General features: G+C 42.7%; 1 protein-coding gene across 1 annotated transcript in view; it reads left to right on the forward strand.

The window, feature by feature from the left end:
* The window catches only part of LOC125886011 (E3 ubiquitin-protein ligase SMURF2-like), a 72885-nt gene that overhangs the window by 46867 nt on the left and 3579 nt on the right, over positions 1-22439 (forward strand). The window contains exons 8-19 of the mRNA XM_049571909.1: positions 1736-1947; positions 4339-4423; positions 5497-5655; positions 6472-6525; positions 15874-16087; positions 17785-17888; positions 17983-18097; positions 19227-19405; positions 20151-20288; positions 20417-20537; positions 20647-20848; positions 22362-22437. Coding sequence (XP_049427866.1) covers positions 1736-1947; positions 4339-4423; positions 5497-5655; positions 6472-6525; positions 15874-16087; positions 17785-17888; positions 17983-18097; positions 19227-19405; positions 20151-20288; positions 20417-20537; positions 20647-20848; positions 22362-22437 — 1659 coding nt within the window. The remainder of the gene's footprint in view (positions 1-1735; positions 1948-4338; positions 4424-5496; positions 5656-6471; positions 6526-15873; positions 16088-17784; positions 17889-17982; positions 18098-19226; positions 19406-20150; positions 20289-20416; positions 20538-20646; positions 20849-22361; positions 22438-22439) is intronic.

A 22439-nucleotide genomic window follows, 5' to 3' on the forward strand; every position in this document is an offset into this window, starting at 1 on the left:
CCACCCCCACTTCTCCACCCACTCCTACTACACATCTCCAGTGGCCCTGAGGCAGCATAGTAGAAGGAGACAGAACAGACAGGAAATGGTGTAGGAAGGGTTAAGTGGTAGGGCATTGAGGGAGGTGGAAATGGTGAAGCTAAGGAGGAAGATGAGCAGGCAGAGGCTGTGTAGGAGGAAAATGACAGAGGATAAGTAGTGAAGAGGATGAATACCGGTTAAGAGAGGAAGTGAAGATTGAGAGAGATTTTTCCATTTAATTTTTTCCATTGAAGATGCGACAGCAGGTGTAACAAGCACAATATAAAATTTAAAAAGCCCTTTTTTTCCCTTATTATAATGTCATGCAAGTATGTTACATATTAACTCACCAAGTACAAAAAGGGAATATTTTTACTGTGTTTTTTTTAAGCAGATGGCTGTGGATGGTAACTTGGTTTTTACTATTCTCACAATTCTTCACGGGTCCTGACTGATGACAAATATAATCTGGTCCATAAGCGAATCGTGAGACGACACATTGGAGGTGTAGTTGGGAGATAATTGCTCAGAGACTGCAAAGAACGTGGCATAACTTTGAGAAAGGACTAGGGAAAGTGGAAGGAGAGGTGGGATGTAAGTGAGGGGGGAGAAAGAGGAAATGGGAGTGGAGGGGAGAGGAGGTGGGCTGTGGGTCGACAGACAAGGGTCCAAGGTTTTAGATAGCCAAGGCGTCAGCAACTCTGGACAGCCAGACAGTGGTCAGACATGCTACACACGCACACACACACATACATGCAAAGTAAGTGTAGTAAGTGTCATGTAGTCAGTCTGTCTCTGGTTATGTCTGCTTATCAGATCTGTGTTCATAAGTCCTGCTTGCTGTTAAGTAGCACAAAAACACACTAAAGATTCTACTGTAGTCCTGTGGGGACTTTGTGTTTGCTTTTATGCAACCCATAATCCTTTAATCTCAACCATAACCACGAAAAGCATTTTTCTTCTCAAGGACTGATGTATGTCTAGACATCACAAGAACAAATAAACTGGCTACAACTCTGAGTTAACCATTAGCACACCTATAACACACAGGACCACACTATTTGCACCCTCCGTACCCAGGTTTCTACAAGCATAGGGGGCTACGCAGGGAACACGTCCCCCTCAATATTTAGAATACCAGCAAAAACATGAAAATAGTAGAGGACTTTTATTTGGAAGAAATAAGAGACATTTTGACCATAACTGAATAGAAAAAAGGCACAAATTAGTGCATAAAAACTGCAGGAAATTAAGTGTTTGATGCTTTCGGATTCTTTGGAGAGAACCCCTTAAGCCCCCCATTTCATATGTGCCCCCCCCCCAGTGTTGAAACAGAACCTATGCCCTCACCTGAAAGTACAGGAAAAAGACCAGTTCTCTTAAGGAACCCGGTTCATGTCGTTCACCCTCAACCAGCTAAGCGGTTTATAAACGTCTCCCTTAGTTCACCTACCTCTACATCTAATCTAACATCACAGAAAGTTCACTGAAACCAAAAGTCAGCCACTTATCACTTATTCCTGTAACACACTCTACTATGCATGTAAATCTTGGGAATGTGTTGACAACAGACACTTGTGTGATTCTTGTGTTATGTTTTTTCTGAGTAGTTAAAAGAGTTATATGTATGATATAGAAGAAATTGGATCTTGAAATTAGAGATTAAGATGACACTGCACGCACATAAACATGCACACTCTTTACTCTTTCCCAGGCCAGCGTCGGAGTACTCCAGCCCATCAGGGCGTCCGCTAAGCTGCGTGGTGGATGAGAACACGCCAGTGATGACACCTGTTAATGGGGCCGAGGCCAGCTGCCCGCCAGGCGAACAGCGGATCCAGGAGAGACGGGTTCGATCGCAGCGGCATCGTAACTACATGAGTCGAACTCACCTGCATACACCGCCAGACCTGCCTGAGGGTTACGGTGAGGGACGGAGCAGCAACACACACACACACACACACACACACACACACACACACACTCCCTTCACTAACTGATTACAATGTAAAAATTCAATCTAGTAAAGTAGGCAGGGAATAAAATAGTCTCAATAAAATATGTCTCTATGTTCAGCATTTTGAGAAGTGAGGACAGTGTTCTATAAAAAGCATGATGTCGTATGACATGGTCTTGTTATGATCATGCGATTACATGGGCGATTAATACCCCAGCTGCTAAATCACTGAGTGTATTTTGTGGAAAGCTTTGTGTGGCTGGCAGTTCAGAGGTTTCAGAAACATTTAGTAGTTTTGCTGTCGTTTGAGTTTTGGACCTTTACGCTGAAAAGGCATGCAGTTCATGACAAAATCAAATACTGGGAAAACTCTGCAACTCACTGTCAATGAGGTCACCTGAAGTTGTATTTACACACCTGTTGAGTCAAGTCTGATGTCTTCAGCCAATGCTGTTAACATGCGACAGAGTTCAGCCTCGTCACTAGTGTTGCGCTACATTATCAATGTTGATGTTTGCTTGTTACTATTAGATGCATCAGTACAACTACAGTACAAAGGTACCTCCTGCTGGTGGTCAAGGTGATTAGACTGGGAATAGTTCTCACCAGGGACACTGAGTGAATGTTTTTAACAAGCTGGTACAATAGAAAGGCAGCTGTAGTTATAGCAATAAAATAACCTGTGTCACTGCTATCAAAAAGCCAAGCTGAGGTGAAGTCCCAGCACTAACCTTCAAAAACACACTATCAAAGACGTAGTTCTCCTTTGGCAGTATCTTGTTTGTAGCCCAGAGGCAGTGATACTTTGAATTATTGGATTTTTATGATGAGAATAAGAGTTTAAATGCCCATTTTATCCTCTTGTTCTCCCTCTGTCTCTCTGCTCTGTCCTCATACACTTTCACTACTAACTGTCCTCCCCTTCCCACAGCACCACATCATGACAACTGCAGTCAACACTTATTGTGTGTTAATATCTCTCCCCCCTCTTCTCTTCTCTTCTCTTCTCTTCTCTTCTCTTCTCTTCTCTTCTCTTCTCTTCTCTTCTCTTCTCCTCCTTCTCCTTCTCCTTCTCCTTTCCTGTTTGCAAACACTTTTCAGTGTTGGTATGTTTGGGCTTTGCAGACTGATATTCCCACAGCCAAGAGAAGAAGGGGAAGCAGGGTATTCATAGCTCGGTGTTTAAGCTCAGAGAAGGCACTTTAGGTTATTGGCTATTTTCTATGTCTGTAATTCTCAAGCTGAGCTTACTGACGGCATGCAAATACATAGGGAAAATAATGCAGCAGATACACAAGTACATTTTCCAAGGTTGGAATGTTTTTTTAGAGTAAGTCTACTTTTCACAGTCAGCCACAGAGCACCCCACAATACCCACAGAGTCTGTAAAATAAATTATTATTTTAAGTGTGGTGCTGTATGCCAGTGATTTAGAATGGCACTGTTGGACCTGTGCCCCCTTTGAAATGTCCTGCTGTGTCCACTGAGGCTGGCCAAGGTCGGACAAAGTGAGTCACTGATGCCCAACAGCTAGTGAGCTTTCTTCCTCAGCTGAACCCTCTGAACCAGCGGCTGGGTGTGGCGACGGAGCGTGAGACAGAATGAGAAAGAGGGAGAGAGAGAAGGGGAGTGTGTGAGGGGAAAAAGAGAGGGAGAGGTGGGTAGGAAACAAGTTGTGCCAGTAGGAAGTTGGGGTGGGGGGTAGTGATGGATTAGCGGGTGGCGCATATACACATGAACACCACCACGCCTGTGCAGCGCACACACTTTGTGCCAACATTCACACACTCCCTCTCCATTCATCCGTGAGCTGGATGGAACGAGAGATCCGACAAGCCAGTGATGAACCATTCTGATTTCTTTCAGTTCCTCCATTTGTTTACAGCATATTATTTTAGTCGGTTTGGAATGAGTGACAGCGTTTTCCTTTCCATTTCCTTTTGGTTTTAGAGATTAATGGGAAGGGATTACTTTCAGAGCACACACCAACCTTTAAGAGAAAACAAGGCAGCTAGGATGCGTCGAGGAACTCCGCGCAAGGAAAAACACTCATGGAAGTCTTTGATAAATTCCCCTCACATTTTATTTTCCCCGTCCTCTTGGGATAGGCCTACTGGAGACTGGAGAGGAACTAATTGATTATACTGGCGCACACCTTAAGAAACTCTTGTCCCTGCAGTTAGCCTGTCACATCAATTATAAACAGACTTCCCCTTCTCCAAAATACACAAACTGGCTATCCATGCTTGTACCCACCAGGACCAGACTACAGAACAACAGCAACAGTTCCAAACTTGTTTCACTCCTTCTCTTTTGCGTTTTTGACATATTAATTCCATTAATTTTCTCTCTGTTTTTAGAGCAAAGAACAACTCAGCAGGGTCAAGTCTACTTCCTCCACACACAGACTGGAGTCAGCACCTGGCATGACCCCCGGGTGCCCAGGTAACTGCTTTGCTTTCCATCTTTATTGTCCAGATTTGTATCTATTTGTGAAGCACTTCTTCAGTTTCTTTTGATAAATGTTATTAGGACCATAAATATCTCACAAACACATCGTCTGAAATACATGATAAATGCACCGCAGTGCTGACAGCCTCTGTTGTTTTAAGCCTAATATAAAACCTGACATATAATCCCAGAAGTAACAGGACCAAACTGGACTTGACTGGGCTGGATCAGGCCTAATTTCTCACTTAATTGCTCAGGGTTGTGTTCAAAAACAGTCGTTTTAGTCATATTTCAGGCTCAAGCCCGGGTCAGCCAAACTAATGACCTCCGAGTCCGATGTGGAGTTGGAAGAAAAGTTTTTGGACAGATGTTGAGCTGAACACACCAAAGGCTAGTGGTTCTGCATTCAATCAAACTGCTTCACCAACTCTCAATAGCCCACTAGTTAATTCACAAGGGACTTCAGGCTCTGCTATTGCGTTACATTTTCTGGCCAGGTCTCGGTGTAGCTGCTGCGCAGCGATGAAGCACATGCATTTAACATCCAGCTCACAGCAGCAACCTCTGGGTTTGGTCATTTTGGACAGAGCTGCTAAAATGAGCCAGTATGTTGTGATGAGTGCAGCGAGGCATGTGCTTTGTCCCCGAGTGATGTGTCCTCACTTCACACAAGGACAAAGTACTCACACACACATACACACACATAGACAAGAGCACAAGTCATCCTTAGGCTATAGCATTGTCCCAGATCAGGGCTTAGGTTTCTACTGGCAGGAGTGTCAGTGTACAGGAGAGATGAGGAATCAAGAAATGAGAACAAGTACTTTGTCTGAAGGATAATGGAAATTTTGAGGTTGTTGAGACTCTTCCTCATTTCATGCATCAGTCTACATACTACATATTTTGCGAGCATTTGCATGCACCTGACTGTGACCCCTATACCATGACAGTTTGGCACAAATATATGAATCATTAGAGCCCTATATGTTTGTGTGTATGTATTTATAGTATAATAGAGAATTGCACTTGTATCATTCTTGCTGATGGTTTCTATTTTCTTTGTTCAGGGACCTAAGCAATGTGAACTGTGAGGAGCTGGGCCCACTGCCACCAGGCTGGGAGATCAGAAACACAGCCACAGGTCGCGTCTACTTTGTCGACCACAACAACCGAACAACACAGTTCACAGACCCGCGACTATCTGCTAATCTGCATCTAGTACTCAAGTAAGTGTATAAATCACTGATGGACAGTGTATTGTAGGACATTACCTTGGCTGTGTTTAGATTTGTGCCACCAAGGACATATAAAATATTCCTTTCCAAATAAATGCAACAGTCTACTTATACTCCTCTAAAACAGACATGGATAAATATGTCGCTGTGTGCAAATCTGTATATTCTGTCAGAAGGATTATTAGCAGCTTTGTGTTTGTAGAAGTAGCTTTACATTCACACTATCTGTCCTTCAAATGGACATGATGACTCCTGTGTGGGAATGCAGGAATAACCAGCACCAGACTGATGAGAGGAGTAATTATTTGTGAAGCTGTGGCACAGACTGCAGACCTGAATGTCCACCAGCAATGAATTAGTCTGCTGTAAGATTATCTCTGATGGCTGTCTTGGTTTCATTTATCTCACCTTGTATTTTTGTCCTCCTCTTTTTTTTCTTTTCCTGTTTCCTGTCCCTGTCAATGGTCTTTCCCATCCTCCTCTTTCCATCTTTCTCACTGATGCTATCTTTTCATCCATTTCCTCTCACTGTATTTGTCCATGTTTTGGACTTCATCACTGTCCCTCTGCTTTTCTTCTCATTTCATATTTCTCTTTTTTTTAATCTACCTTAACTAACCTACCTCTGTGTTTCCTTTTTTCTTGTTCTGTGTGTTCCTGCCTCACTTTTACTTTTTTAATCCATGTCCATGTTGTTTTCAATGCTCCAAACCTCTTCTGTCATTCACATTCTTTTCATGCCCTTTTCTCCCTCTTTGTCCTTCTCCGTCTTCGTCCTCCCTTCTATCCTCCTATTTTCTCCGGCAGCCCAAGTCCAAATGGTTCCCGCGTGGCCATGGACAGCCAAAACACTAACCTCAGGTAACCCCCCCCCCCCCACACACACACACACACACACACACACACAGACACACACATGTGTGTTCACATACTGCCTTGTAGACAATAAACTGTATATGAGCACTTGCACACAGTCTATGAAATACATGCATGTGAACAATGCGATCAGCACACACAGGTTGACGGATGCTTTCATGCACTGACCCTGACTGTCTGTGGAACGCAGTTTCAGCAGCCAGTCACTCAGAGCTTCCCATACACACCTACAGTTACACACACTCACTCAAAGTTTCCCATACACACCTACAGTTACACACGCACACACACACACACACACACACACACACACACACACACACACACAAACAAACAAACACACACACTGTTACACTTTCATGAGAGAAAATGCTGACTGTGATACTTTTCCACAAGGGAATGTCCAGTGTTTTTTATGCGTATACGTTGTGCATAACCTTCGTCAGGGTTGACTTTCATGTAGATGTCATTCAAGTTCAACACACAAGCGCACACACACACACACTGGCTGTCTGTGTTGAGGACTGTCAGTCCATCTTTCAGTGTGTTTGTGCTTCCTGTCAGCAGTCTGCCTACACTGAAGATCAGCTCATAGGCAGCTAAGCCAGCATAGAGGCCTGATGAGGCCGACACCACTTGGGAAAATTATACTGAACACGTGCTAGCACAGCTGCTAGCTTAGCACCAGCTCTCATATCCTCTCCAAACACGCATGGGCTAGATACTGAGTAATTTAGAGAAAAAAACCTGTGAGTTATGTGAATCCCTGATATGATAAACTGAATTCTAGGACTTGGTCGTATATTTTGGCTGCGAGGGAGCTCCCTGTACTTTCTGCCTGCCAGTGTGTGCGGCAGGAATCATTAGAACAAGAGGAACATAGAGAGATGTGGAGATTTTCCCCTTTGCTTTTTTTAGTGCAAATTCTTAGTCAAAGCCTCTTTTAATAACAGCGGCTGGCACGATAGACATGTTTGGGAAATCAACATCTGGTCATTTGGTCAAATAGTATCCATATGTGTCAGAACAGCCTCTGGTTGTGAGTTGAAGCTCAGCTATGTTATCCAGTCAGCATCATTAAACTGCTTGTCTGAGTCCTTATTAGGAGAGATTTGAGAGAGTCCAGACAAAGTTTTAGAACTTTGAAAAGGTCAAAATTAATGAGCTCTAATTTCTAATGCAATTTTCTGTGATACACGCTGATTAATGAAAACATAATTAAAACACATTCTGCGTACAGTCCATGTCACAGCTCTAAATTTGCAATGTCCAACACTTTTTGAACACGTGGACAAATAAAGTTCTTGTGTTTTAGAGTCTTGAAATAACTCTTTTCAGTCCTTAAGGGAACCTGATTTTTATTGTGGCTTTAGGACCATCAGCCAGCTGCGTTTTAAAGAGTGCATAAGTAGAACTTGACATGGGGGCAGGAAATAATATTATCAGTTGTTTTATCTTAAAAGTTCAGTGTGTAAGAGTTAGGGGGATTTAGTAGCATCGTTGGGGATTGCAGATTGCAACCATCTGAATCTTCTCTTGGTTAGAATTCCTTCAGTGCTCATTGTTCAGGAGGTTTTTACCAGGAGCAGAATTATCCGCAGAGGCCTCTTCCTCTCCAAAACAAACAGTTCAGGTGATTTAAACCAGTAAAAACACTGAATAAAGCAGTCTTGTGAAAAATCTGTGTTTCTTCTTTTGCAGTTCAGCTCATCAGAGACTGGCCACTAGCCCAACACCTGCTAATATGTGCACACATTTTCTCTTTTAATTAAGATCCAGATGTTCAGGAGGTTTTTACCATGAGATGAATTATCCACAGAGGTCTCTTCCTCTCCACAACAAAAGGACCTGGTGATTTAAACTATTATTAACACTGAATAAGGCAGTCTCACGTTAAAAAATTGGTGTTTTTCCAACACTGCTCATCTCAAGGTTCTGCTAACTACGGTGGCCAATATGAAAACGCAGATGGCCCTATGTAGAGCTAGTGTTGGGTTTGTCCGTTCTGGGCTACTGTAGAAACGTGGCAGTACAACATGGCCTTCTTCATTGACGAAGACTTGCTCACTATGTCGATATAAACGGCTCATTCTAAGGTAACAGAAGCACAACAGTTCTTATTCTCAGGTGATTATACACAAGAGGAGTAATACTTACTATATTATCTTTCATTTCTGCCAGTATATCTCCCTAAATCCTACACACTGGTGTACACACCTTTTGAGAAGTTTAAAATGTATAATAGGCCATCTGCAAAGGTAAATGAGTTCAAAGTCAGATAGCATCTGTTTGACTTTTATCCTTGTTTTTAACACCCATAACCAAAAAACTGCCAACCTTGCTTCTGCCTCAATACGTCTTTTGATTTGAAAAGAGTGTACCACTGCAGAAAAGTCTCTGTCAAGAAAAGTAACTTCAGGTAATTGTCAGAAAGCCTCTAACAGTGTTTCCTTTAAAGATGTTTTTCTCAGAGCAGACCCAGAATAGATTAGTGTTGTGCAGTTCTCTGAAAACAAAATTTCTTCCAATTTAAGTCTCTTCTCAGCTTTGGCTCCGAAACACTAAATTTTATTGGGCGTGTTAAATGGTCTCGACAACACAGACGTAATGTTGGATTGTTTACTGGGCTCAACTCTAAACACCCCGATGAGTGACAGCAGGCCCATAAACAAAAACAACAGCAGGCAGAAATACAAAGGCCACATGGGGAGAGACATGGAGGAGACAGCAGTCTGTTTACACACGTACATGTACAGACCCAAGGTGTGAAACTGCACATTTGATAAACCACATCCTCAAGTTTACTAATGCCTCTGTTGTATAGAGAAACCACTTCAACTAACTAGTCAAACCAGTACTATATTCTCTCTTTTCTACCTTGTCTTCTAATCATCTTTCTGTCTTTGTTCATTTCTTTTTACCCTCTCATCTGTACACCTTCCCTCCTCCTGTCATCTCCTCTGTCCTCTCTCCTCACTCATCCTCTCTCCTGTGTCCCACACCCTCCTCTGTGCTCCAAAAACTGTTTAAATTATCAGCCTCTCTGCTGGTTCAGCATCAGGACATTTGTCTTTTATCAACGCCAGGGTTTAAGAATATTTCACCCAACATCATCCACATAGATCCACATAGGTTCCCCACCAAAAATAATGGATGTAGCTACTGTGACATTACCCACTGGTTTGTGGATTCCCATTTTGAACCCTCTAGTCTGGCATTTCGGCTGTTACCATGTTGGTGTTTTGGAGCCAGAGGTGACCATATTTGGGCGGAAGGTTGGTGCAGTGGAGGAGCGAGGGGTGGATCTGACTGAGAGGCCAAAGACAGTCACTCAAAGCAGCCCCACACGTAATTTTGAGTAACTTTAAGCTTTAATAAACTGTAATCAGGTAAAAATTCACCCCCTTTTAGTTGTCATGAGGGAGGATATAACCATAGAGACCATACCATTTTTGTACCAGGCTATAAACATGTTTATTTCTGCTGTAAAGTTTGGCATTTTGACACGGGGGTCTGTGGGGATTGACTGGTCTGGAGCCAGCCTCGAGTAGCCGTTCAGAGAACTGCACTTTTTGGCACTTCTGTGGTGGCTTCATTTTTCAGCCCTGGAGGTTGCTGCTTGTCCACCGCACACACACAAATGTATAGATGCACATCATGAGCTTGCTATAATGCAGCAATGCATTGACCTCTTTCCATACAGAGAGATTGAAGGTGTTGGTTGTAGTGGGGTTGCGTGATAGGGGCAGCTGAGTGCATGGTATTTTGTGCTGGTGTGTGGGGTTCAAGCAAAAACGCAACTTTGTTTTTCTTTAGATGGTTACAGAGTTGTATGGATGGTGTTTTGATGTTGTTTAGAAAAGTAAGTATACTGCCGAGAGAGGAAATGCAAAGGAAAATTTCTCCTTCATAGTGGTAAAAAGAAAAAGCATTAAGCTGCTGTGCCTCCGTTTCCCTTGTTACACTGAAAGATGTTTTCATTAGTGTTTGTGTGCATCTTTCTCTCCTAAAAGTTCTCGCTCTTTCTTTTCTGGCAGACAGACACAAAATCAAAAGAATAAAAAAGTAGTTGGCAAAGGAGAAAACAGACGTGGTCAGTCAAACACATTTAACAGCTACAGGGGAGAGACTTGCCTTAATTAAGTCAGCGGAGAGACTGAAAAAACGAAATGTGTTGACTTGAAATAAAAACCTACTGCAAGCAGCGCCGTCAGCCTCGACCTGAGGAGAGATTGATCGCAGTAACAATAAAATAATGAAAGACTGTTTCTTTTAGAGGAAACCATTGGATGCCGAGTTGTTAGACAGGAAGGTTGACTGAGCTTCGGGGTTACCTAAGTACGCCTGGTGTTTTGTCAATACAACATAACTACCTCCTTGTATTTGTGGCTGAGCGGCTGCGGCTCAGGAGGTCTAACTGGTCGTATTTTAAGCACAAGGGTGGCAGTTTGATTGCCAACTCCTCACGTGCTCATGTTGAAGTGTCCTTGAGCAAGACACTGAACCCCGAGTTGCTCCCGATGGGCAGGCCAGTGTCTTGCATGGCAGCTTTACCATCACTGTTGTTTGAATTTGTCTGTGAATGAGAATTGTCCATTATAAAACCCTCCTTTAAAAAAAAAAAAAAATCAGTTTGAAACTTTCCTAGCTTTTCTATGTTATTATTTTCCATGGTATTCTGTAAATGATACTCATGAAACCTGTCAAATTTATTAGTTTGACTACAGCAACAGCAGCTTCAGTGTCATTTTTTAAAAGTCACATATCAGACTTGCTGACACTGTCGTGCTGTTGTTTCTTGAAATACAAATACAGTTTTTATCAAACCTTAAATGCATTTTTCTTAATTGTCCTGCCAACAAAACTGCACTATGTTTTTTTACTTACTCAAAAATCTTGTGTATTCACCTTTTATCTCTTAAACCATTTTGTGTCTGGGCGTTATTTTTACTCCCTGTCTGTGTAAACAGTTTGTGTTTTGGCGTAGACCAGATTTGACATTACAACACTGAGTCTGCAGTTTGCACCTCAGTCTGATCCCCCAGGACACATCTTGGTTGAAACGTGACTCAGACGGCCCCGTCGCCGTCGACCTTAGACTAATGAAGGCCTTGAATTGTCAGACAGTCAGACACAGCTACATTACTGTGGTCTGCCACACTGTCTCTCACATACTTCGCTTCCTCCCTTGCACCAGCACATAGTATATGTCTGAAAGATTACATCAGTGTTTGCTGAAGGTATTTTTAGTCGCTGCTGGATTTGGGTTTAGTGGGCATCAGCAGGTATTTTCCCAACCAAGATATAAATCATCATGACATTTATATCAACATCTGCATTGATGTTTTAAGAAGTGATGATTATATATTATATTATATTTGGTACATTATAGCTGGGTGGTGTATTTAATCTGTAGAAATATAAATATATATTCAATTTGTTGGGTTAGTGATACATGTGATACAGTATTTGACATATCTACTGTACTTTTTAAAGCTGACGTGTGACTTGATGGTAGAGTAAATGCCAGTCGTCTAAACAGTATATATAGCAGGGTAAATCTGTCTACATGTGGTGTATTAGATGGCCGTCTGTATAGGCGTGAACAGGAGTCCGGGGCCATGGTCAGGCTAGTTGAAAGCTGAAATCCATACAGAAAGAAATTTACTCTTTCTAAATTACTTTTGTTTTATTCACACACTCAATGTACTGCACCGTGGAGTCAGTGTGGTCTCATATGCTGTGCTCAGTATGAGTTATATGTCAAGTCAAAGCAGAACGTACAGCCGATTGTTTTCTGCAATTGCGACATCTTGCAAAGCTTTCATTTGTTATTCTCAGAAAGTGTCGTCAAATGCAACATATTTTCGTCAGCAGGCTGTCTCATCACTGCAGCGTGTCTGCTGCTGGTTTCCTGTACTTCCTGTATTTTTGAAACCAATAGAAGTGTGCAGATGTTTGGTAGGTGGGGAGAATGTTAGAGATAGAACATTTACTGGCATAACACATGTTGTCCAAGTAAATAATTCTGCACTCGCATGCACACAGTTTGACTCCACGTTCTGTTAAATCGGCTTCAGTATTTGGCCAACCTCTCTGTCCTCTCTTGCTTTTTAGGCAAGTGTAAAAAGAGCAGGGCACCAGCTGATACTCGGACTCATAAAGAGCCCTTTGATTCTCCGTGCTGGGTGGGGGCAGCAGAGGGGGTGTGTTGGGGTGGCTGGTGTGGCTTTAACACCACTACACCTACTCAACACTCATTACAGCCCACCTGTGCCAGCTGCCATGGAAGAGAAGCACACTTTCTCTCACACACACACACAAGCACGCAGCCTTGCGCTCTCATGCACTCTCTCACGTAACACACACCCAGTCTGCCTCTCTGCAAACACAGGCAGAGGATGGAGGCCTATCATGACTCGGCAGGTTCAGGCGCAGGTGACCCAGCTCTGGCAAATGCTCACTCCTTCCTTTCTTGACTTCTTCAGCTTCTTTTCCTCCTGCTCCTTCCACCTTGGAATAACAATAATAAGATCCTCTGGCTCTTATATTGAATTTGAAATTTATATTTCTCCCTGAGTAGTATTTTACCCGAGCTGTCACAGCAATAGGAACCTTTTCTCTCTTTTAGCTCGGGCAGATTTTCAGCTTTGCTGTGCTTGTATTTTCTATATTTACCATCAAATATGCAGAGCTCGTCCCGTTAGGAAACCAGAGACGATGAGCTATGTCGAAACGTATTTTTAATTACACCATGCCCTCAGAAAGAAAAAAGAAAAAGTGCGCTGAAATTACGCTTTATTATATGGTTCTTGAGCCTCCCAGCCAAAAGCAACTCATTCCATTTTGTTTTAAGGCCATCTTTTCTTCCCCTCCTCCTTCCTAAAGTGGTTTTCAGGACTGCTTTGCTGCAGTCTTACCCTTTCTTTGACATGCTAGGAGCTCCAGCGCCTGCCAATAAAATAAATAGCAGCGGACTTGATTATACAGGGATAGACTGGCGAAACACTGCACCCGTTTAGTTTGGAAAGCCCAAATAGACGAGGCCTTTTTCAACCCACTGAACCAGAGAACCCAAATGTACAAGTGTCGGAATAAGTGGGTGGCTATATGCTGCTACCTTAGAAAGTCTCCTTTCCTTTTTTGTGTGCCAATTCAGTCTTTGTTTGGCCAACAGCAGCCTCAACACTCCACTCCCAGCGGAGGACAGTAGCCTCTTTTAAAGAAGTCCTCTGCTGGCTCAGCGTCTCCTCACAGGAAAGTGAGGGCTGCTGTCCTGTTTGAGGGAGAGATGGATTATGTTTTCACGAGGCCCACCCAGGCATCCCACCACCAACACCACAATGAGGGCTGGAGTAGGCCAGAACTAGAACACTGACCATGGCTCACCTTTTGCCAAGATTGTATTTTATAGTTGTCTCATCTTTTTTTAGAATGTACAGGCCCTGAATGGCAAGAGAGTAAAAGGGGATGAAGGTCAGAAGCTACGTTCTTTGAACTGAGTTCCTCAGTACACTGTGCAACAGGCTCGCTTCCCAGCTCACACCCTTTCCCACACTTAGCCCTCTTGTCCCGAAAATTGCAAAATTACAAAACAAGGCTGCACTTTGACCAGGCAAACATGACCTCAGAGCAGCTGCTGGAATCTACATTTATCAGAACCTCGATTGCAGCGAAGACAAAGGCATCCTCAGTGCTTGTGCTAGTTGATGGCAACAAGCCTGGACGTTTAGAAAAATGTTGGCATTTTTCTCCCCCCTTCACCTCAAAGTATGAGGAAGGGTGGCAGCTCCAGTGGTCAGATGATGGGAGATCTAATTGTGGTTGGTGTTGGGCGGGGATACCTTATCAGCCTTGACTGTCAGCTTCTTTACATTTGACAGGAGGTAAAGCTGTCGTCAAATAGAAAAGAGTTACAGAGAGAGATACAGCTGGAGTAATGATTTCGGGGGAATTAAAAGTCCCCTACACTCAAAAATGTGTTTTTGTCATGTTTAAGTCCCCTAAAATGTCTGACCTTGATAATACTGACTTATATCTGGGCAAGGTTTGTCGGTACTCTACTGAAGGGGGCGATATCATTGTACATACCTAAAATTGGAGATTGAAATGTACCCTGGCTGAACTAGATCGCTGTCTAATGTGCAGACGCCGGCAAACTAGAATCCTCCAGCCCTGGGCAGACTTATAACTCCTAATATAAAAATATCAGCAGACAGACTGTATCGTTCTACAAACTTTGATTAGACCTCTGGTAACAAACAACATGACACATCTGCTAGTCGCTGATTTTGTTGCAGTACTGACTCCTCATCTGAGTCTGGGTCTGACTGAGGCTCAACATGTATGGCTGAATCTCTCTGCTGTTTCTTCTAACGCTTGCCACTTGATGCAAACTGCTCTTTCGCTGGTCAACCTAGTACAAGCAGTGCTGGAGAAGGTGAAAACAAACCTACAGAAGCAGGGATGGCGGAAGCCAGATCCAGAATTTCTCGACAAGGGAGAAAGAGTAGATCAGCATCTGCCCTCTTTTCAGAGTTCTTTAAAAACTTTTTACGTGGGCAGTGTTAAACGGTGTTAAGCAAAGTATCGATTATAACAGAGTCTTTTTACATACTTTAAAACGTGCCTGGAGGGGGGCTTTAAAGTTGGATATTTTAGACTTGAAGAGAAATGTATAACGGAGGAGGGCAGAGAGAACATCAGCTAGCCGGAGGCGCCAGCTACTCTTACACCACCTTTCTCTGTGTGTGTCTCTTTCTCTCCGCTTACCCGGGGTTTATCTCCCTCTCTCTGTCTTTCCTGTTGGAGATATTTACCAAACGTCTGGTCAAAGGCCCAGCGTGTCCACAGGTCTGGATCAGATTTACTCGGGGCTTAGGGCTCTGTTTAGTGCTCTTTGCTTTGTGAGGGCCAGAGAGGGAATTTCGTACAAAACTCCTGAGTTCAGCGGTTAGTGGATATTTGAGATGGAGGGGTTGGGGATTTCCCTACAGGACATGTCCCTCTTTCTTCTTGTATAAATCTGTTGCCTGGAGTCAAAGCAATGCATGAGAAACATTGTAATATATACTCATGACTATATGACAGCAAACCACTGCAATACATCAAATAGAAGTTGGAAAAGAGCAGCTCAGGACAAAATGTTTAACACTGCTGTTTACATGGTGAATCATACTGACATGCTACTCTTTTGTCTTTTCCCTTCTGCCTTTCCGTCTTGTCCCTCATTTACCCGTTCATACCTTGTCGATCTCCCTCCATCTGTTCAACTGCTCTTCTCCTCCTCCATCCCTCCTTGACTGTTACTCCTTTCCACATTATCCCTCTCAGTCATCCGCCTCAGTTGAAGGACCAGGGTGGTCCAGGGGTCCCTCAGCAAGCTCTGTCCCCAGCCCAGCTGCCTGAAGAGGCAGAGTGCCTGACGGTGCCCAAATACAAGAGAGACCTGGTGCAGAAGCTGAAGATCCTGCGGCAGGAACTTTCTCAGCAACAACCCCAGGCGGGCCACTGCCGCATCGAGGTGTGCCGTGAGGAGATATTTGAGGTAAAAAGACAAACTACACAAACACACACAAAAAAAAAAAACACACCTGAAATGCTCCGAAAACTAGTCTTGATTCTTGTAAACATGACACCCTTACCTAAACAGTTGGTTGACTGTAGAAGGGCATCTGAGCACAGCTGCAAACACAAGCACATACAGAATTTACTTTGAATTTGTATAATGTGCATTGACCATGTGTTCGTAAAATTCCCCATCTGGCATTCACGAAAGCATCACATGCTGACGTGCAAACTCGAAACCTCCATGAAAACAATAGCAGAATGCTTACAAACCCAGATCTTTGCATTTTACAGGCATTTTTTCACCCTGTTTACGACGTGCACCAGAAAAGGGCCCAGGGCAGCACAGAACCACTACTCAGAACCGCTTTATGATTTCCAGGGAAAGGCAGAACAGAAAGGCCTTCACAACACCACACAAAAACGATTTCTGTTACTTTTCTTCTCCTCCTCCTCCTCTGCCTCTCTTTTTCTTGCTCTCCCAATCATTTGTTCTACCAAGGCAAGGCATTCTTTCTGGATGATTTCAGCAGCTAAAGAGATGGGGAAGGAGGGGGGGAGAGGGGAGGGTGGGAAGGAGCGGGTGAGGAATGGAGCTAAGGCAGCAGTGGCAAGTATTCGAGGCCAGACATAACTTCATAACTACAAGTTGAGCAATGAAAAATATGACTTCATCCTTCTTCGACGTGACAGCTGTGGAAGGGGGAAAGTTAAGTGTGAAAACCAGCCCTGCAGATCCACTTGAGGTTTTGGTGCAGGAACCAGTGCTGCAGTTAACCGCTGGCAGTGTGTTCACATGAGTGTGTGCATGTACTTACAATGGTTATAGTCTGATCTCCTGTCGACACGTGTTCTGTGCCACAGGTTGACACAAATAAAATCACTAGGTGTGCATTGCATCATTGATTCAATTGAGGTTTTCAGTGTATTGTGCACTTGGCTCCCAAATATTTTTGCTCACCATCATGTTCGATAACTTGAGTTCAGAGTATCTAAAAGATTTCAGTGTTCAGTAGCATCTTATAGCTCACTCTCACACTTTCACAGTGCTGCTGCTGTGGCTGGATATTGTTTACTGGTGCATGGCCTTTGAGTTTTTGGACTCCTCTTAGAGGACAGACACAGAGATGATTCTTATGTAATGTAAAAAAGAAACACACAGACTATTTGTTTTAACTGTAACTGGGAGGAGGATTGCGACAAAGACAGAATTACCAGAATGCACTGGAATCAATTTATTCTTTTTAAAGTACTACTTTAAGATTCAGTGCTAGTAATGGAGGCTGTATTTTAGTCTTGAGTCTGCCCCAAGTGCACAGTGCGCAGATGAAAATGAGCCCATACCTGGCCTGAGTATGTCAGTGTTGTCAGTCCTGTCAGGCTCAAGCTGAGTTGGAGACGTCTGCTGCAGGAATCAGGTCATTTCCCATCACTAGTTAGTACTAGCTTACGGTATTTGATGTTGTGTAGTGTGTGTACATACAGTGCTAAGTTACACAGCTTAACACTATGTGCACACACACCAGCAAACTTCCAAAGTTAATATTTACAATTCTTCCATTCAGCCAAGGTAGTAGTGATGTCAATCAAACTATATTAGAGTCGTGATCTGTAATATTAAAGCTCTTGTTTTGTGCACTGCATTGTATTAAATCAGCTGTTTGTGTTGAATTGTAGGAGTCGTACCGGCAGGTGATGAAGATGCGTCCAAAGGATCTCTGGAAAAGACTGATGATCAAATTCAGAGGAGAAGAGGGGCTAGACTATGGCGGGGTAGCAAGGTACTTTGGCTGTAAATGTCAGGAAACATTTTGTCATGCTTGTTTTGAGGTATATTTTTTTCACAGTACATATGTGTATGTGTTTGTGTGTTAGGGAATGGTTATACCTGTTGTCCCATGAGATGCTGAACCCGTACTATGGCCTGTTCCAGTACTCCAGAGATGACATCTACACTCTACAGATTAACCCCGACTCTGCTGTCAACCCGGTAGGAACTGTTTTGTTTTTTAGTTATTTAAAACTTGTTAATAAATAGACATGTGATAATAATGTATGTATCCAGCCAGTCAGTAGATACAGACAGAAACAGGACATGCTTTTCTATGAAAATATCTACAAGGATGCTGTTTGGATGGTTTGGATGAGTAAGATAGAATCAGACAGGTTAAAGGGAGGCAAGTCTCCAGACTGATTTCATCCTTCTGTGACTCCCTGTGAATTTCTTGATTTTAAAAAGCTCATGAGAGAGTAATTATTATAATTTAAATTTCATATTGATAGAAAATTGAAATGATCCATTTGGTAAGTGGGTTCTGCTCAGTATGCAGACAAATTAATTATGGCTGTATCAAATAGTTCAAAGCTTCGCTCATTAAGTTGACATTCAATTTGAATTAACATTTGAATTCTTTATTTTTTCTTTTGCATGTCTAATTATTCAGTTTAAACCCAGTATGTCTGCACAGTTGCAGTTAAAGATAGGCTTCACTAATGTTTTAAGTAATGTAATAATTGTAAAATTAGATTCAAGTGATGGGTGCGTGAGATGATTTCTCACTCACGAGAGTCCTATAACTCCAGAGTTGTAAAGTCCAAAAGTCAAAACTTATTGAAAAAAGATGTCATGATTATCTGAAATTCACGTGTGTTTTAAATCCAACAAAATATTCTGTTTCAGTCATATTTGTTGGCATTTGGCCTTTCAAAAACAATATTTTTACTGCAGTCCAGAAACTGCTGTCCCTCAGGCACTATATTGAAAGCAGCAATCTTAACAGCACCATAAAGTGCACAACAAAAAACAAGCAAACATTATGTATCTGCATTCATATTGTGCTCAAAGCTCCATCAAAACAAATTCAGGAGTTTATTCCAGGATTTTTTTTAAGGTGATGACATCATAGACGACTGACATTTGAATCAAAAACCTCAATAGAAGCTTCAAATGGAAAAAGCTCTACTGTAAGTTATGCTGAAGCTTTATAAAGCAGTGAACCATCTCATCTCCCGTGTGCAACTCATGTACTGGCATTGTAGTGAAAACTGAAGCTGTATAATCTGAACCTACATGATATGAATGAAAGCCTTCATATGAATATCCCTGTGTAAATGTGCAGGAGCACCTGTCATACTTCCACTTCGTGGGGCGTATCATGGGCATGGCGGTGTTCCACGGCCACTACATCGACGGAGGCTTCACTCTGCCCTTCTACAAACAGCTGCTGGGAAAACCAATCACGCTGGACGATATGGAGTCTGTCGACCCCGACCTCCACAACAGCCTTGTCTGGATCCTGTAAGATTTTGTTTCCCATTATTTTCTAAATTCTCTCAGTGGCAGAGGAAACGCATAGAACTGATATGAAGCACAAAGGCAATTTTCTTGTCAAAACAAGTAGAAATACAGATTACCCAGCAAAGTTCTGTCCTGTAACTTACCTGTAACACAATACAGGATTTCCTGTTGTACCTGTGGAGTAAGAAAACAACTTTTACAGATGACAAAGACATCACACACACACACACATATATATATATATATATATATATATATATATATACATATACACGCAAAAAGCATTTTAAAAAGGGACACAGCACATGAAGTAGTATATTTGAGATGCACACACAACTCAACCCCACTGTCCTCCACTCTGTAATGACTGTGGCGCCCTCTGCTGACATCCGATCATCCAAAATGAACACTCTTGCTGGTTCAGGCGTTCTCCTGCATGTTTGACGCATGAGGATGCTGCAACTATCTTCCCTTGATAGAACTTCTTACTTTTGATAAGGCCATCCACTATTATGTATGTGAAGTAGCAATCTCTGCTGAGTCATCACTGACCACGTGGAAGTTAAGGATGATAAATTACTCACAGTTACACATGGTCAGGATGTTGAGTGCAGATGACTACTGTGTCTCATTTTCGTTGAACAGAATCCTAAAAATTAACTACAGAGAAATTATTTCTGCAGAAGCTGAGAGCTGATTCTTATTGTTACACACCTTTTCTCTAACCTGCCCTCCTCCTCTTCAGGGACAATGACATCACTGGCGTCCTGGACCACACTTTCTGCGTAGAGCACAACGCCTATGGAGAAATTATCCAACATGAGCTCAAACCTAACGGCAAGAGCGTCCCCGTCACAGAGGACACCAAGAAGGAGTATGTCAGGTAAGGAGAGAGATGCACATACACAAAGACAAAGCACAAATCTGTATTTGCAGTCTCTCAAGTGTTCAATATTCTGACATGCTCTCTCTGTGTTCCTCCCCCTCCCTCCTCTCTCATGTTCGCTGCAGGTTGTATGTGAACTGGCGTTTCCTGCATGGCATCGAGGCTCAGTTTCTGGCTCTGCAGAAAGGCTTCAATGAGGTTATTCCTCAACACCTGCTCAAATCCTTTGATGAAAAAGAACTGGAGGTACAGGATAAAAAAATCTTCTATAACATCGTCCACGATACAATAATTACCTCAGGTACACTTCTGTGGTATAGTATCATTAAGTGTCTGTCTCCCTGTCTACCTCCAGCTGATAGTGTGCGGCCTGGGAAAGATCGACATCTCTGACTGGAAGTCAAACACCCGTCTGAAGCACTGTACCCCTGACAGCAACATCGTCAAGTGGTTTTGGAAAGCCGTGGAGTCGTTTGACGAGGAGAGGAGGGCCCGGCTACTGCAGTTTGTCACTGGCTCATCCAGAGTCCCACTGCAAGGCTTCAAGGCTTTACAGGGTACTTTTCTGATTCGGTAGCCCCTTTCCCACAGGACCAAAACACACACTAACACCCACTGACATCTGGCTTTTGTTTATAGTGGGAAAGGTTATAATCCACACTCACTCCCAGGGCAAATGACTCTGCAGTAGTCACGGGTATTTATCGGCTCCATCTCTGATAGGCAGTGATGGGAACATGACACCTGGGTGGACACGCTAATTTTACACTCCTTTTCCATGATGTAGTGAAGCACCACTGAAAATTTGCTCTGACTCCATTTAAGGAGCACTTAAACATCGTTCCAAATTAGTCGGCACTGATTTTCATACTTTAAAGAGGTAACCATGCAACATTTTCACTGGCCTCAATGCGGCTTTCTGTTTACGAACCTGTTTTCTGGCATGTTGGTAGCATCGAATATGACACATCAGGAAAAAAACTAAAAGCTATATTCATCCTTTGGCAATGTAAAGCCGTCCATCACCTCTTCAGCAGGTTTTGCTGCATTTAAAAAAACTTGTACGTACATGCTAATTTTGGTGGAAAAGGTGTGTGTGTGTGTGTGTGTGTGTGTGTGTGTGTGTGTGTGTGTGTGTGTGTGTGTGTGTGTGTGTGTGTTAAGCTGTCTCTCAGACAAGTCTCTGTCTCCAGTCCTGATGGTTTTCTAAATCTAACTTCAGAGAGCTGAGGTCCTGCCCCAGTTCTGATCTGGCTTAAGTCTCACGTGCTTTCATTGCTCACAGAAGGATTCTTTCGTTTTTGTTTTGTTTTTTCAAAAGTTTGAAATGTCCATACTCTAGAATACATGGATATATATCTACTCTGAATATTTGAAACGGTTATAATACAAATTTTTTAAACTATCAATACCACTGATAGTGCTTTTCTCGCTCTTCTCTCTGACCGCGCGTTGACACACACACACCACTGTTGTGCTCTGTAACCCCGCCTCCTCTCATTTACTTGAAGGTGCTGTCCTCTCGATTTTAGTGGCACAGTTTTGTTTCGTTTTTTACTTGCACTTTATTGTATTTTTAATGCGTGACAGTCTCAAAAGCTTTTGAACATGTGCACTACTGCGAGAAGAATATTCTTTTCATTAATGTAAAAAGGTTTTAATTACTAAGAAGGAAGTGTAATTAATTATTATGGTGTTCTGTGCTACTAACCAAGAAAAGTAAAGTCATCATTGTCATGTTATAGCCTTGTTATATTTATCTTTTACCAAAATGTGTTTGCCCTCAATGTCAAGTTCTCCATCTCTATCAAAAGTGGTATTGAATATTGATATTTTTCAAGGTACTGTAACAAAGTTAGAAATTTCAGCATGGTGACAAAATTGTTTTTTTAATCAGGAGCATGTTTCAGACCAGGAAAAGAAACCCTCTGATGAAATATTGGCTGATAGAGCAGAGGCTGGATTAAAAAGGCATCAGGGTTTTGTGAGCTAAGATGCTAGTGAGTAACTTAACAGTGGAATCTGATGCTGGACTGCTCCTGATGCATCCTGTTTGTGTTTGGCCTGCAGGCGCTGCGGGACCCAGACTCTTCACCATTCATCAGATCGATGCTAACACCAACAATCTGCCCAAAGCCCATACCTGGT

Source organism: Epinephelus fuscoguttatus, linkage group LG3, assembly GCF_011397635.1.
Source record: "Epinephelus fuscoguttatus linkage group LG3, E.fuscoguttatus.final_Chr_v1".
NCBI classification, from domain to species: domain Eukaryota; kingdom Metazoa; phylum Chordata; class Actinopteri; order Perciformes; family Serranidae; genus Epinephelus; species Epinephelus fuscoguttatus.